The sequence below is a fragment of the Lepisosteus platostomus genome, chromosome 24 (assembly GCF_059453375.1).
Source record: "Lepisosteus platostomus isolate fLepPlt1 chromosome 24, fLepPlt1.hap1, whole genome shotgun sequence".
Taxonomy (NCBI): domain Eukaryota; kingdom Metazoa; phylum Chordata; class Actinopteri; order Semionotiformes; family Lepisosteidae; genus Lepisosteus; species Lepisosteus platostomus.
Window position 1 is genome coordinate 7,374,723 of NC_142634.1, and position 17,307 is coordinate 7,392,029.

General features: G+C 40.2%; 1 protein-coding gene across 1 annotated transcript in view; it reads right to left on the reverse strand.

Moving 5' to 3' along the window:
* Nucleotides 1-3,842: 3,842 nt before the first annotated feature.
* znrf3 (zinc and ring finger 3) overlaps nucleotides 3,843-17,307 on the reverse strand; it is a 78,697-nt gene continuing 65,232 nt past the window's right edge. The window contains exons 4-9 of the mRNA XM_088618072.1: nucleotides 15,300-15,431; nucleotides 12,984-13,094; nucleotides 11,846-12,013; nucleotides 7,961-8,063; nucleotides 6,141-7,811; nucleotides 3,843-5,374 (exon numbers count right to left, since the gene is read on the reverse strand). Coding sequence (XP_088474198.1) covers nucleotides 5,319-5,374; nucleotides 6,141-7,811; nucleotides 7,961-8,063; nucleotides 11,846-12,013; nucleotides 12,984-13,094; nucleotides 15,300-15,431 — 2,241 coding nt within the window. The 3' untranslated portion in view covers nucleotides 3,843-5,318. The remainder of the gene's footprint in view (nucleotides 5,375-6,140; nucleotides 7,812-7,960; nucleotides 8,064-11,845; nucleotides 12,014-12,983; nucleotides 13,095-15,299; nucleotides 15,432-17,307) is intronic.

Sequence of the window (17,307 nt, forward strand, 5' to 3'; positions counted from 1 at the left end):
GTCACTGTTTAGCTCCTTATTTGTTCCTGTATTTTTTTTTCTGTTTCAAACGTAAGTTACTGGATTGCTGCTTGCCGTTTTAGAATGGTGAGGGGATTTTAGGAATCAACAACACCAATATGGATTGCAAACTTCGTTGAAAGCAGAGTTAAATTAAAAGTAAACATTGACTCAGCGAAATTAATAAGGTCATAATTTTTTATTTTGAATTGGCGCTGCAATCTTGGTAAATTTTAAGAGGTGTGGTGGTAACCAGTGCCAGTATTCTCAGAAGATCAACAAATTTACTCATTTTGGTTAAAATTTTAAGATATTTTACCTATGTGGCAACCATCCTTGACAAAGGTTAGGGGCAGATTTAAGTAAATCTTTCTTGCAATAACAAATACTGAGATATAGTTACAGGCTTCATTTCATGTGTCCACCTGAATTATACCTCAACTTTGTACTCTTGCATTTAAGAGTCCAAACTCCAGAAAGTGGAAATATGTATATAGTTGTATTGGACAAATTATTAATAATTCGATCACTATCACAAAATCATTTATTCCTTTTAGGACCTATGGTAATGGAGAGGTTTACACCAGGTCAAATTTGAGTCTTAATTTTGGACAGGGTGTCAGTGCACCACAGTGCCCTCACCAGTACAAAGGAGCAAATTCGAGATGCCAGTTTATGCAGCTACCAAGAAACAGGAGCACCTGAGAAGACCCATATGACCTATAACACTGGAGGACAATGCAAACTCCTTACACAAAGTCCACAATGCAACCCAGACCCAAGTACTCAGACATCAGTGCTTCCTGCCATTTGATAATTATCTGTCTGACATAAATCGCTCTGAAGTCTTCTGTAAATGATCTACAATCCATTGTTCCTGTTCTACCATGTGTTCCATGTTGCATGGGGGTCAGACTCACAGCCTCTATCTTAAGTATAGGACTGTGGGCCATATGGCACATACATGAATTCTACAATTAGTGAAGGATATGTTGTAAACTGAAACACTTATTTATCCATTCATGTCCCCTAGACTCTAGCATGTGAATTGCATTAAAAAAAGCTTTCCAAGGGCCAAAACACATTCCAGCAACTGCCCTTAGGAAAGCAAAGAAAAGCAACAACGTCTGGCTGTGAAGCCTTCCTTGGGTGCCAGGAAAAAGGCTTTCCGGAGAAGGCTCCACAGCTGAAACGTTGTGTTTCTTTTCTTCTCTTTTCAGCATGGAATAAACCTTTACTTGTTCCTTTGCAGCCTAGGCATGCTGATGCAGCTACCCACTTCAACTCTCCAGTCTAGACTCGGGTCTTGTAACCTATGTGTGTTCGAGAGGGGGGACCCTTGAAACTTAACATCCATATGGGTGCTGGTGACCCATATACACATTTTCAAGCCCTGATGCACCTGGCTAGCATCCCTTCAATTACGAATGAACCAGATTCCGTGAGCAATAATTAGTCTCCAAAAGTTCCCCAATACTGAATCCAAGGGCAGTATCATCCGATATAGAAGAGAAAACATAGTGCCACCGACACTATGGTCATGCATTCAATGCTCTCCATAGGGGCCTGCTACTGTGAACTCGTAATTTGAGACCCCCGGACCGTAATCTTGAATACCTGTAATTCTGAGAACTGTGAGACCTTTGTTTCCTTCTGCAAGGGAAGTTGGTACAATAACTTTCCTCCTGGGACAGAGAGAAACACTCACTCTTCTATTCTCCACCAAGAAGGCCAAGAGCAAAGTCTCAGGCAGTAGACAGCAGTGCCTTTCTGTGCAGGAATGAAACACAGTGTGATTAACTGAATGATATACCTGGTCTCTGGTGTCACTGGGGAAACTACGGTTCAGACCAATCAATGCATAAGCAGAAACAAAACCTGCTGCATTGAGCAAAAGGGTAAAAGGATGTCATTAGGTCAGATCAGAAATTCACAAACCAGCACAAGAGGTCTATTGTTTCCTGGAGTTTGAAATGGAACTTCATTTGATCTCTCGTATACTTATCTCTGACAATACAGCACTTTTCTAAACAAAAATTGCAACAAAAACTGTTGCAGTTAAAAATGTAACTATTTTCTGCTAAAAGTAAAAGCATAGGGCACCTTCAAAATTAAGCATTTTTGTGCAAAATGAAAAGGACACCCAAAACAGGTTTATCTTCTATCATGAGATTACTAATGTTAATCACATGGAACAGAATACATTGGCTGAGTTTTTCTACTATTAATATAAACCAGATAATCACAATATTGGTCTGGCACTAAATTAAAATGTTTTTTTTTTAGGCCCACAATCTAATAATAATAATAATAATAATAATAATAATAATAATAATAATAATAATAATATGAATAATGTCTAAAAATACTGTTTGCTTTTTGTTCCATAACTCGACGATTTACTGGACACATGCTAATAACATTTTTAGCCTAAATTCGTCATTAAATTAAAAATATATTTTATATTGATGTTTTTTGGATCAGCTAATAGCCAGAAGCTACCGAAGACCTATATACCTACATCAGAACAGGTGCTGGTGTCCACCTCAAGGTCAGTACAGCTCATGTGGTTTCTCTTCACTGTGCAGAAAACTACCCCTCCAGCACAGTCTCTCCTATCAGATCACATTCAAATGAAAGCAAATCAAGTTGAGCTGTGTCATGTTTCATCTCCAGGTGCTGGGCAACTAATACGCTTGATGGGACTGACCATGACACGCGAGGCTCCACAAGTAGTCTTTTTGTGTTTTAATAGGCTTTAAGTTATTATTACCAATTATGAATTACATTGTGGATGATTTGACCTGACAGAATATTGAAGGAAAAGAACGCACACGCTCATAAAAGATGAAAGCCTATATTATGTCAACTTAAAAATATGCGCAGGCAATAAAAGTAGGTTCTAGCTTAGCTTTTTGAAAGCATGCGATATTTCAAGAGAGGTCTGAGGCAGATACTTCAGCTGACATTCTCCTTAGATATCTTACCTGACAGACATGAATTTGCACAACTAACATGACATAAATCTGGAAATGTAAGACACGGTTATGCCTCTTGATGGGCTATTTGACTTTAAAAACTAAACTAAAATTTAACTGAAATGTAAGAAAAAAGGATACTTAAAAATCAGTTCTGTTCTTTCTTGAAATTGTGACGACAGTAACTTGCTTCCTCTCTTCTTACTATCAGAAGAGTAAAACCTTAACTATTATACAGTAAGTCCAAAGCTGCATTAAAAGAATGTATTAGGAATGAAAACCCTTTCACGATGAAAGACTGCCACCCTGTGGTTACAAATGGAAACTGGCGACCTACTGCAAACAAAAGGAACAAATTGGATTTTGGTTTTAGTGAGACCGCAGTGAATATATCACAAAAACTATGGTATGAACTGTGTTTCATACATATACATAACTAAATGAACTAAAATGATAGACATAAGAAGAAAGGCACAGGAAAGTCAACAATGTCCATGTTTTTTGCAAACCTAACCCCTTTAATCAGGACTGGAAGCTTTTTCAAGTAGCGTTGTCGATGCCCTGTGTTGAAATGAAGAGAAGAGGATGCACCAGTTTCTCCGTCTTAACTGTGTTGAAAAAGGTGTGACTGCTTGTCAACTGGTGGTTAAGAATATCTGGTTCACAACTGCAGCTCAGCTGTGATTCCAACAGCAAGTTTTGTATTTACACATACAGTAGAAATGAGGCTCCAGCTCTCCAGCTACCTTGTATTGGATACAGCAGATCAATCAAAATCAATGGATGGATCTACTCTTACCCAAACTCTATGCAACAAATCCTAGAACATAACACAGAAGGTTGGAAAGAAGGACTCCACGCAGCTTTACTTGAATAAAACTGTATTTTTACAGGGCCTTTGTACACTTTGTTACAAAACTGTATAGTACTAAAATTTAAAAATCGTTTTTTGGTCAGAGAATATTTAATCTTTGTGTGCAATTATCATGTATTTACAAAGTCTCATGTTAGTGATTTCTCAAAAAAAAAAAGATTTCAATAGCGTTCATACACTCTCAACATAAGACATGGCTTAAAGATAAATATATTAGTAAATAAATATTCCGAGAACATATTTCCATAAATGAAATGTGCTGCTATACATATACAGAAATATACACAGATTGATTTTCTAGCCTTTTAAAACATTGTAAAATGGTAATGACGGAGAAAATAATTATATTAAAAAATTAAAAATATTACAAATTTTGTACACCAAGCTTTTCTTTATACAATCCTTTTTAAGTGCTACAAATAAAAAATTAAATAGTGCCTCAAGTACCCTCACAAATGCTATTTTTGCAGTGTAGATCTCTAAGAAAAGGCAAGATTAGTCTTTTAGTGTTCAAGAATTACAGCATTGAGTTAAAATGTCACGTATAAATAGGGTTCTTGAACTGGTAGTCTCTCAGCTGTATGGATACATTTCATAGAAACAGTATTAAAAAGTCTGTAAAACAAACAAGGCATAAGCTGACAACATATTGAACGATACCAGATGGATATTTTTTAAATGCCACTTTTTGAGGATTTAATTAATCTTCCATTACTATCTTGGTTAACTACCTTGCTTTGGCCTTTCCCTGACACACTGAAATAAAACTAGTTTCTCGACCCTATACATTACACCTGAAGAAAACTGACTGAAAAGGAGGTGTAGGGTTGATATCCCTGCCTCAGGAAAAAAAGGCTGTGTAAAGCTCAGAATGACACTTGTAGGAAACACAGATGGAACACCAGTCCTTTGCTGACCGTAAATATTAGGCTCACAGAAAACAGTCTTTCCCTTGTCACACCACTGAAACAACCTTTCTCAACGGTTTTACCCATCAGAGTTGTTTTTTTGTTAATTCTATACCTACAGTGCTAAAACCAAGCTCCACTGATTCACAACAATGAGCGAACATTAATTAAATGCTGGCTTGCTACTAAGGCAGCAGTAACCCTGAGTCAAGTAGTAGGGTGGAAACTCTGGAGAGCAGGGTTCGATAGATTAGGGTCCTGGTGTGGCCTGGTTTTCACACACCAAGTAGAGCACATCCATTAGACTGCTTCTCCTATAACCCACAAAGGAACACAAAGCGAAACAAACAAGAACAGCACGACAGTCTGGGGTTAAAGGAAATTAAGATTTTAACATTTCTCCATATTACCACTTTTTGTGTTTGTCAAAGCTAAAAAATATATATATATTTATATATATAACAAAAATAAAAACCCTCAAAAAGTCTTACACAAACTGGAGTCTTAATATTAATTTAAAGAATAAAAAAACTTCCCGTATAACCGAACTTAAAAACCTCACAGGCTGGGGTCTGCCACGCTTTCTTTTTCCAAATCATGGGATGGTCCTGACCCTACGGGTAAAAAAAAAATATTGTTAGTGACAAATCAGTTCACATAAGAAGTAAAGGAGATGAGTGATGCTGAATTTTAGGGAGATGCTATTTAAAGTATATAATCTATCGAGCTGAATCAATATAATTTGCAAAACTCCAGTTCAGATGTCTGTCCTTTTGATACGCATTTCCTTACAAAAACCTATGAAGTGGTCAGAGACTGTAATCAAAAGTTCCACTCTTTCCTTTGCAGAAGGAAAGTGTGGAACTGTTTTAACTGCTTATTTTCAGATTTAGCTTAACAAAAGTAGGAACACTACGTCACCTTCAGACATTTCAATGCTTTTCAACCAGTCAGTACTGACAAAAACAAAAACGAGATCCCTTCTTAAACACAAACTTAAAAAAACATTTTCTTTGGGACTGACTTTAGAAAACAAAACTTAAAAGAACAGTGTGGCAGCACATATATAGTCTTTCATACTGTGCCCTCTACCATATGTCAATATTTGGCATTCCACACATAGTTGTGGCAAAATATAGGCCTGTAGCAGATATTTGCTGTTATTTTTTTGTTGCGGTTTAAAATCAGTGGTAATATTCTTTTCAGGCACTGGCATTATCTAGTCTGGACTTTATCAGCCGAAAATACATTCTGACAATACTTACTAGGATGCATAAACATACAAAAGTAAGGGCTCAGCAGTAAAATCTGTGTGGCAAATTCAGGCCAAAACAATGGACAAGCAGCCTGTTTTCACACAAGGGTGATTAAAACTCTCACCTCCAGCTTTGCAGTTTCCCTGTGCTTTGTGGAAACTGGAGCAACTGTTGCGGAAAAGAGCCCTGGTTTCCTCCTCATGGGGGAATATCTGACCCCCAAACTGCGCAGAGGGCACATACAGTTCATTAGACTCTTCCCGGTCCCCAGCCCTGCTTCTCCCTTCCTCAGGTAGGTTTGCGGAAAGCAAGCCCGTCTGAGGCCCTGGGGCCAAACCCAGCTCACAATCCATGTCCTCAGTGATGATTGGTATCCGCTGACCGAGTTCACAGCACCTCTGCAACGCCTGCGGGTCGGCATCAGTCCGCGCGTACTGTACATTCACCGCATAGTCCTCGGCATAGCAGCCCCCGTTGCTCCGGCGAGCATTCGTCTCCTCGTAAAAACAGCAAGGCAGTCCTTCGTAGTTCCCCTGCTCCGCTGGGCACAAGTGGTCCGTGTTAACACTGTACAAGTTCTGAGGGGTGGATCCTAAAGGGGTCCTAGGCTCCACCCCCTGCATACAGCGGGCTGTTCCCAGAAACGTGGCTCCACCCACCTCCTGACCTTTGCTCTCAGAGGCCGAGGGCGGAATCTCAAAACAGCAGCTGTAGGCCGCCCCCTGATCCCTTTCCTCCGCCACTTTATTCCAGCCCAGGAGTTCTGGTCCAGCGCCCTCTGGGGCCCTGGCTGAGGTAGTGGTATTGGTTTCCCTGGGTTCCAGTGAAGAGTGACTGCTATAGTTCGGCTCCAGGCTACAGCTGGATAGCTGGTCCCCTGAGATGAAGGAAGCCCCGGCAGGGGGCTGGAGGCAGTCTTGGCCAGAAGAGGCAGGAGACTCGTCCTGAGGGGCGGGAAGGAAGCTAGGTCCAGCCTCTCCCGCTGCCCCTCGACAAGGGCTTTTGCTTCGGTACACGTAAGGGTCATAGTCACTGCTCAGGGAGCTCCGGAAAGTGGAACAGCTCCCATAGACTCCCTGATTGCTCACCTCGGTGCAGTCCAGCATGGAGTCGCTGGAGGAGCAGTGGCACTGGCCCGAGCTGCTGCTGCTGCTGTCACTGCCCGGACAGTCCGCCAGGTATCCGCTGCACACCGAGCGGTGGCCATGGTAACAGCTGAAGCTGGACGAGCTTCCGCTCTCGCCGAGGCGCGAGGAGGAGGAGGTGGGAGCCATGTGGACCACCGTGGGGTACAGCATGCCTTGCTGGAAGGCCCGGCTGTGGCCTTTGTGGGGCCCACTTCCTGGGTGGCCCTCAGGCTGAGGGTAGGTCAGGCCCTGGAAGAAGTAGTGCTGGTACATGGTCTCGTACTGAGAAAAACAGGAGGCCCGGGAAAAGCTGCGCCCGTTGAACTTGGGCCGCTTGAAAGCATGAGGCTGGGGGTAAGGTGCAGCCCGGTGCTCCATGCTACAGTGGTGGGGGTTCAATGGGTGGTCCAGGTGGAGGGGAGGGTAGCTCTGGATGAAAGCAGAGGATTGGGCCGGATAAAGATTCTGGTCGCCGTGCTGCTCCACAGTCAGAACGGTAATGGGGTTGCCGTGGGGGTCGATGCTGGTCCGAGTGGGGTACGCAGTCACTTGGCCGGCTCTGTGCACTCGCCCCGGGTAATGCACAGGAAGAACGACTCTCTGCTGTCGACCGTGGGCTGGGTTTCCAGGTTCCATGCAGATAGGTCCAGGGTTTCCCTTTTTTTGTTCTGCAAAAGGAGAAAGGAGAAATGGATGGCACCGCATTAAGACTTCCCAAGCCTGGTTGCAAAAAGCGATTTAGCTTATTGCCATCGCTGCCCAAAAATCAACTATGGAACAAACTCACAAATATATTTTTTGGGGGGGACAAACTCACCAATTATATTATGTCTGCAGTGGGGGCAGGTATGATGCTGAAGCAGCCAAGGGTCCACACATTTCTTATGAAATCTGTGAGCACATGGAATCACGCGCAGTTCCTGCAAAATTGAAGAGATGTCTGCTGTCATTCTGAGAATCGGTATTTTCCAGGGAAAACTGTTTACTTCAACAGAAAACGGCAGATAAACCTCTTAAACTTAGCTCACCGCTCAGTCTATAGAACTGGTTTTCACAGCTACCAAAACCCGTCCGCTTTGCCACAAAAACCAGAAACACTTTAACATGTAATGAGCACAGCGCAGCAATTACGCTACACTAGAGGCAAAAGCAGCACATCAAGAATACCCATTACTTTCTTAAGAAAACAGGTCTTGAACATTCCAGCTCATTTCACAGCATGGTTATGGTTTGAAAAGGCTGGCAAGGAATATCAAACCATCTGCCATTTCTTAAATTAGAGGAGAGCTTGGGAATAAAGCAAAATTGTTTCCACCTGCCAAGTAATCCTCCACGGGCTACTTCTGAGCTCTGCACATCTCTTTCAACTGAAGGCAATACAACCTGGTCCAAGTATTTCACTCTGTACCCTTCCCAATCTGAATTGTTTACACCAACTTCAGTTAATAAAAATGTACCCCCAAAACTTACAGGGTGATTCATACACTTTGCTACTGTAGCTTACAGAAAATCATAGCTCAGCCTCTCTATCTCTTTGCTACCCATGTCCAAAATTCAATCCAGCAACGGTACAAACTGGCTTATTGTTATTACAGTTGGTCTATGTTTAGGAGCTTATCTATTTAGGACGGCTGTAAATATTTTTCAAAATGGAACTGGAAATGCTTGGCATTAAAGATGCAGAATTAGATGTAAATGGCAAAGGGACCAAAGGCAGAAAATGCAGTATCTCAGATGAGCATCTAGGTTCCAGACACAAATCAGACAACCTATGGAAGCTAATATTTCACCCAAAACATAGGATTTCAGCCCTGAGGGAGAAGCCTTCATGTTCACTATATATTGTTAACATTTTTATTTTATAAACATAGATTAGAGGGAAAATCTTCCATGGTTACTTGCTTTGAGCCTGCTTTCTTTTTCATTCCTCTTTTGAAACAGCTTTCCATTTTAACAAAATGTATATATATACACACACTCTTGCACAATTGTGTGTGGCTTTTGGATTAATTAAAAGCTAAGACATTCACATTTTGAGCTTTCATGTCACAAAGCCCAAACAAACATCAGAACATATTTTTTTCTTTGCTTCCACACCCACATTTCATGGCTTCTATTTACATCCCTTCTTTGTTCATTTATATTGAAGTATATATACAGTATATTCATTTTTCTGGTACTGTAATTATAAAAATGGAACTTGTGTAAATGCGTACAGATTTCCTGGTTTCAATTCCAGGATGGAGAGCCGCAGTGTTTTCTGTGCTTTCAAACTAGGCTCTTGATAGACATGTTCCTCACCAGAAATGAGCATTTTTGTGTAACGTCTGGAAGAATGGCCACACACAGTATGACAAAGGTCCACATTGATGTCTACTACATAAGGAGCAGAAGTATTTCTATCAAATAAATACCCTAAAAAACTGCCTCAGACGATGAAAGCTTGTGATGCATTGAAGATTGTGCATTATGAACATAAGATGAAATTAAATCTCAATTGTTTATATTAAAATAAATGCAAAGGTGCTGGGAGTAATCTCAACAAATGAAAACAGTCTGTCAAACTACAGAAAAGGCTGCAGATCTGGGATGCTTTTGGTTTTTCAATGCAAGTTAAAGCATTATGGAAAGTTAAAGCAGACACTTTAAGTATAATGGAATGGATCACGGTCAGCTTTGAAGCAATTAACATTGTGATCTTACACAGTAAAACCCACTAATCACATTAAGAAGCCCCACAGATGACTGACTGGATCTCTTTGAGAACAGGGTGTGGCATGTGTTTCACAAGACTTTAAAAACACCTGCAGTCTAATCCCATCCTCCTGGTGGGACTGTTTTCAGAAGTGGCTGCGATGAGAGCAAAGATGTTTTGGGACTGGAATCCACACTCCACCAGTCCCAACAAATCAATCAGACTGACGTGTGGGCATTGTTCTAACTAGGGATGCTGATGGAAATCTGTCTCCAGAGCCTCAGGCCAGCCACTGAGCAAGACTGGAGGTCTGAAGAATCGTATTCGCCGTGTAACTGTTTTATTAGGAACATGATGGAAAGTGTACACCCAGGTGCCCTGTAGAGGGCAGTAAAGTAGTATAGAACAATGGGTTTAGCTTCCGGAGCTCTCCCAGTGAAAGGAAAAAAAAAACAAAAAGGTTTTTGCTTTGATCATGGATGCTACACCCGTGAAACATCCAAATGTTTGCTGCACTGTCAAACGAACCTGCCTGATAGAAAGTCTTATTAAATTTCAGAGGTGTTGGGCCATGCTAATCAAGAGTGACCACCAACGTGAAAGCAGAGTCAAACATGCGGCAGGAAAGCATACTCACCAAAACCTATGACTGACAGGTGAACAATATAAGATGACAAGCTTATTGGGTTGTCTTAGGCACATGTGAACCTGTGACCCTTCTTAATCCGTCTGAGAAGGGGGGGAGAGATCTGGTCACCCTGAAACGTGCTCTGGGATGGAAGTGATGTCCTTTGAGCTGCTGATAGGAAGGCAACAAGGACAACTCCCAGGCTTCACAGAACAGCAACCGAGCATTAAGTTCTTGGCCTCAGTGTTTTATAAACTCATAAAAAAACCACAGGATGAGTCATCAGATCTTCCTGTGCTTTTGTTCTGCGTTTCATTTCATTTTCTTTAATCTCTTTGGTGCTATTCATCCTTTTATTTTACCACTTCCTCCTTCCAGTCAAATGTGCCTTCCTTTGTTCACACTGTTTTTCTTAACCTTTTTCTGCCCAAATGTCAACACAAAACCACGCAAAAACAACTCTGCTGGGCCAGGGCCTGCCCTTTGAATATTTCAGCTCACCACACAACGCTGTATTCAAGTCATGGATCAGGACAGTTGTAGATGTAACCTATCTGCTTCAGTAGACGAGACGCTGAATGCACCACAGGGGTACATATACAGTAACCGAACACAGGCAGAAGTAAGTGGGTTAAGTCCCATTTTTACAAGGTCAAAGCTCTCAAAGCACATTGAGTAGAAGAATGACCAACAGTGTAGAAGTCACAGGTAGTTTTCTTGTAGGAAGGTTGGCAGCAGTATTAACACCTTGTAGCCTGATTCCATCAAATCTTACGATGCTAAGCAAGTCTGGGCTTGGTCAGTACTGGGATGGGTGACCTCCAAGGAAAACCAGGTTACTGCTGACCAGTATTAGTTGAAGTATTAGTAGGTGGAGTGCCATATATAACTGATGTCTTGGTTACTTGATCACCAAAGTGCCAATGTCAATTTAGTGTAGTTTAATTTAGTGTAGATTTGTCCTAGCCAAAGTCCACTCTAGGACTGTACAATCTGGCAAACTTCATCAGTGGTAGTGCAGAGGAGCTATTGGTGCATAATGGCTGCCAAGTATCCCCCTTATGGGGGCTGCTTGTTGACGAACTGGGTCCCAATTTCTATATAAAGCACTTTGAATTCTTTGAAATGAAAAGTGCTCTATAAATAGAAATTAAATTTAAAAGTTTCAAATAAGAATTTTAATGACAAAACACAAAAACAGTAGTCATTCCTGCCTGTATTTGTCATTTAGCTCAGAACCTAATGGGTAAGTTGATAAAAGCTCTATTTTTCAAAGGGGCTAAACCACCACACATGATGAAGAAAGCTGAAATGTGTAATCGGGAGCAATTGTGGGTGCTTGTGGCACTGTTAAAGTGGCAAATCCTTCTCCCCCTTACCTCTCCGTCAATGTACTTCTCCAGACAGATAGCACAGTCAGAGGTGGAGCTGCTGCTCAGCGAGTCTGATGTGCCACAGCTGCCCTCTCGAAGACCTTTGCCTTTCGACTTGAATTTTCGCGTTTCCATCTTCTCAAGTGCTTGGATGGCCATCCTGTTCATAGAGCTCTGGTGTCAAGTAAAATAGCAAAGGAGAACATGGTAATTAGGTGCTGGTCCTGAACTATAATTTAATAATTAAGGCAATTTACGAGAACAGTACAAGTGACTCTATACTAGGGTTTCCCTGGTCCCTGATCAGGAGAGCTGGACTGCATTCCAGCTGTGCTCTTTACTTAATTGAACCCAATCCAAACAACTTGCTTGGTTGGAACCTCTTTCTAACTAATTTTACTTCTGAAACATAATAATTAAAACACGTTCAAGAACTGAAAGCAACTAAAAATGTTTAATGAATCCTGTTATTAGGTCAATTAAGGTAACAGAAAGATCACCTGGAGCAACGAGGTGTGAAAGTCCTCAGGATCAAACTAATAAACTCATGTTCTAGAGAAACCAACACCTTAAACTCTTTGCAAACTAGCCAAACCAACATTTGTACAAAGCTGTCTGATCTTCTTGTTTTATTTCATCATTCAATCTTACTGAATGGCGCAACAGTGTGAAAGTTAATGGACAGAAGATAAGTGTCTGTGTTAACGACAGTTCATAATCTGGCTCATGATCAAGAGAACTGCCTGTAACCGGCTGTGTGTCAAGCAATATAACATTACTGTGCAGACACACGCTTGTGTAGCTAATTTAGCACAGTGATTGCAACATGGAGGACACAGATAGATGCACGTACAGTCCGCCCTAATTATTCCTGCACACCTTCATTTCTCAAGGTGTGAAACATGATTACTATGCCACCATTTACTGCTTCAGGGGAAGCATTATGAGAAACAAAGCATGTTTTTTTAAAGAACACTGTGCCCAAATTCTGGAATGTTCTGTATGTTTATCACATTCTGTTTCCATCAATGGATGAAAAATGCACTTGAAGTGAATCGTTTCTTGGCTTTACAAGAACAAACACCAGCAGGAAAGGCATACGGAAAGAGTACAACAGTTTCTGCAAACTTTCAAGTGCGCTTACCTGACTTCTTCGTTGCTTTAATTTAATCTTAATGAGGAGGACAAGGCACACTAAGGACACCACCACAAAGAAGGCAAGAAAAATCCCCATATCAAAATACTCTGTTGGCTGCTGTTGAGACAGACAAAATAAAGGCTGTCAATACGACATCTTTTATTATGCTGAACATAAGTGTACATTAGAAAGAATGGAAATTTTGACTAATCCAGTTATAGAAGTATTTATACATGTTAGAAAAAATATTACTTTATTTTGCTGTTTTACATAGACACTTTGTTATTTTGTCAGTAATACAGAACAATCCACTGATCTTGGAAGGCTCAGAAGACAAAATACCACAAAACCTCCCTGGCAAAACAATAGAATCTGAGGGGCTACCATATCATTTGGATTAAAAATCCAAATCCATCCCAAATCCCTAACTTTAAGGCCTGAGAAGCACTTATAGGTAAGGGTGTCTGTAAGACATTCGAGGATGTTCTTGGTTAAAGTTCGGACAGACTCCCTGCGTTGTCCTGTGAGGGAAATTTCATGGTATCTTTTCTAAAACAAAAACCTTCCTGGTGTTATAAACAAAGCAAAATATGAAATATTTATTCAAACACAGAAACATAAAATGTAATCTTAAGGTTTCGAAAAATTAAAACAAAACCATATCAGAATACACTGTAACTGACCATAAACAACAGCTTGACATTCAAAGCATCTTAATTTAAGTTTGAGATTGCTCCCAAGTGAATCTCTTGAATTTTAAAATCATCTTAAAGTTCAATCCAATTCTATCTGAATGCAGATGTTAGATGGAGACCCCAATGTTGCTTCGTGTGAGGTCCTGACTGTGATTCGTAGTTATGTGTCTGTGTGTACAGCAGGAGTGATCAAAGCACTAATGCCACTTCAACTCTACAGTAATGTTTGTGTTGTAAAATTAAATCTGTTTATCTTACAGGATCAAGATTAAATCGGATATTAACTGAAGTTCAGCGAGCCAGCGAGTAGCTTGAGACTTGAAATCGTCCCTTTGTAATTAGCAATCTTTTCTCTTCAAAAGAAGATTGTTCCTGGGAATCCAATGAATTTGTTCAAAACAGAAAAAGCTTTGAAATCTCAGAATAATTTGAAAAATGACTGAAAAACACGGGTAACTTTGCCATGAAATAAAAATATGGAGGGTGAAGATCAACACCTATATATTTTTGTTCAAGAAATTGTGGGACATCTTATCCTAGTGCTGCATTTTTACAACAAAATCCATTATTTACTGCCGTTTCTTATGTCAGTCCACATTGAGGTCACCTCAAGGTTTTTTAAACTTCCTTATTTTCAGGTGGTTACTGCTATATCACCTTACTACAATGGCTCAGAAACAGCTAGGATTTTATACCCCACAATAACAATAAAAACATCTCTAGTTTGAGAGTTCCTCTTTTTTTTTGTCTCTTTCACTCACAACAAAGGGTGTGTATGAAGTCTCTTGCCCGCAGCTAATCTCAGCAGCTAATCTCAGTACGTTCCAAACCACTACCTTGCAAAACTATTCCTTTGATCTTCTGCTTATCAATCATGCACAGGGCCAACAAAACTGTGGTAAAGCAAAATAAAGGAACTACCCAGACAGGAATGAATTAAGAAGAAAAAGCAGAATAACCCTGGTAACTCACAGTGTCATTTCAGAAAGCAGAGAACATATCCCAGCCATTCTAAATTAAATGTGGTGCATTATAAAATAATAAAAATAAAGTAAAAAATAACAAAACCATATCTCCTTGCAGTGCTCTTGGTTAATAAAGTGCAACAAGTAGCAACAAGTAAACTGCAGCAGAAACTGAATCAATTATTGTGGCGAGACAGAATGTGTAAATGTACAAATTCATTACAAGTGAAAAATGATGCTCAATTACTGGGTAGGCCATTATGAACTGTTCAGTCCAGCTTGTTCACATATGTGATCTGACGAAGACAGTCACCCAACTAAATCACCTACTAGAAATCATAGACAGTGAGGAATTGAACAGTCTGTAGCTCACGGGGTAAATGCATCAGACTTATTTTTAAAAAGCCACAAAGTGAAATGCACTGTGTTATCAAGGAAGTGGCAAATTTGGTGCTTGTCACAGGCCAAGCATGTATAGTCGAATTGGATGCATTAGGATTCACTAGTATCAAAGTCTCAAAGACAGGAAACTGGCCTCAGGGAACGAGAAGGCTTTAGCTTAAAACTCAGTCCAAGTTTTTGTTAAAAAGACAAAGAGCAAAACCCTTCTAAAGATCACATTCACTGTTTAAAAAAAAAACGGTGCGGAGCTCCCCTCTTACCCGGGGTGGTCTGTGTTGGATCCTTGCTCGAGCCACCTTCTGTTTATTCACAATGTTCATCAGCTTTACAGCGTCGGCACCCTTCACGTATACAACTGGCCTCTTGAGAGGATCCTCTGAGCCTTGATTGAGCTAGAGGCGAAAGAACCACAGAAGTCAAAATTACGGGACACAGAAAGCTCAATGTCTCTTACTCTGTTGTCATCTAAACTCTATTCTGTGTTCTATATAAAGCTTGTGTTGCTTTAGTTCCCAACATAGTTAGGACATTGCTACCTCCAGAACTTGTGTTGTTTGTTCCAGTGTATTTGAAATCCGGGTCAACGGACGTCCCAGAAATGCATTTTGTGCATTTGTGCATCCTCAAGATGACTCACAGCACTGTAGTTAAAGTGTTACGTCTTAAAAGCTTGGTACTGTATGTTTAAAACCATCAGATACTGGAAAATAGCTTCCTGGAAATAAGACAGATTTTCAAACAGAAAATTAGTTCATTCTCCAGTCTCCACTGCTAAAATAATCAGAATACTCAGAAGTGTAGTAAATCTCATTTTCTAATACATATTTTTAAGACCTAAGATGTTAGGCCCAGTATTCAGTAATGTGACCTATGTGATAAGAACAGCTGGGAACGTAAATTCTGAATGTAAACAGCATTCAGTATAGAAATTGGAAAAAAAAAATAAAGACAGATCAAGCTCTGCTCTTGCTTTCTTATCTAATGCTACAAAATCTACAACTTGAAAAGAAAAGATCCGGAGAGCTGTTTCTCCCCAATAGCTAGTTTCCAACCAAAATACATTTTGTTTTGCAATTCTACTGTTTTGTCCCTAAGGTTCTAGTACTGCTGTGCCCCATGTCTGCTTTGCTGAAGCGATACATATCCCAAGGAATTTAAGAAAACAGAATTCCTTTTCTGAAAGCAAAAAAAGAAACCTCCTTCCTGAAAGACTTCAAACACAAGTCTCAGACAGTTAATTGTATGTTCCTGTTTGTGTTAAGATTGGAGTGCAGGCTTTGGAGATATAAATCTTTTATTAATGTTCCTCGCAATTTTGTTCAGGGATTTTAATTAGCACTCTTTCCATCGTTTGTCTTTTCTTCTTTTCTCCTTCAACACCCAGACATGTCGTTTTGAATTTACGTCAACTATAGGTTTAGGAAAATTTAACGCCAATGTAAAGCAGTAAAAGAAACTGAGAACTGTACTTTTTATATTGTTTTATGTGGTTGAAACAATAATCCTTTATCGTGCCCGTAACAAGGACAAGTCAAAATTCCTAGCCTGTTATAGCAGATGAAACTTTGCCACATAAATAAATTGCCTTAAATAAGTTATCTAATAAGTACTTAAATAAAAGCAGATCACAACACTATAATAAAACAACACTTCAGAACATATCATTCTATTAGGATTTTCTATCTGGTACTAAGAAAATGTTGTATGCTACGAGTGAACAATTTCTGCCCCACAAAGAGCCCAATTAACTTGTCAAGGACATTTAGTAATTGTATAGCCAGGCCATCCATTTTTAGGTTTGTTATTCATTCCCAAATTAGAGCTGAAGCAAAAATGCACCCAAGAAGCAGCCAAGCCTACCCGCAGGACTTACAGAACCAAATCTGTGAAAGAGAAGATAATTTTGCCTAGTTCCCTTTAAATAACTGGTGTATGTCCTCAAAGGAATGCCTCTGGTTATTGTGTCAATGTACAGATTTTCAACGGGAGGTAAAAACAAATTGAGACCTCTCTCTTCGCAGTAAATGGACAATAGCAATATTTATATAAGGTTTTAACTGTATTCAAGCAGGAGCATAAAAAAATAAGGAGAAAAAGAAAGCAGCCGTTTAGCACATTTGTTGGCTACTGGGCAACTGGTCTATAGACCTCATCCAGACATTTCTTGAAAGAAGCCAGGGTATTGGCTTAGACAACATGGCAAGGAAAGCCTGTTATCACTCCAACAGCCCGTCATGTAACAAAAAAGTGTCCACTGTTCTCAGTTTC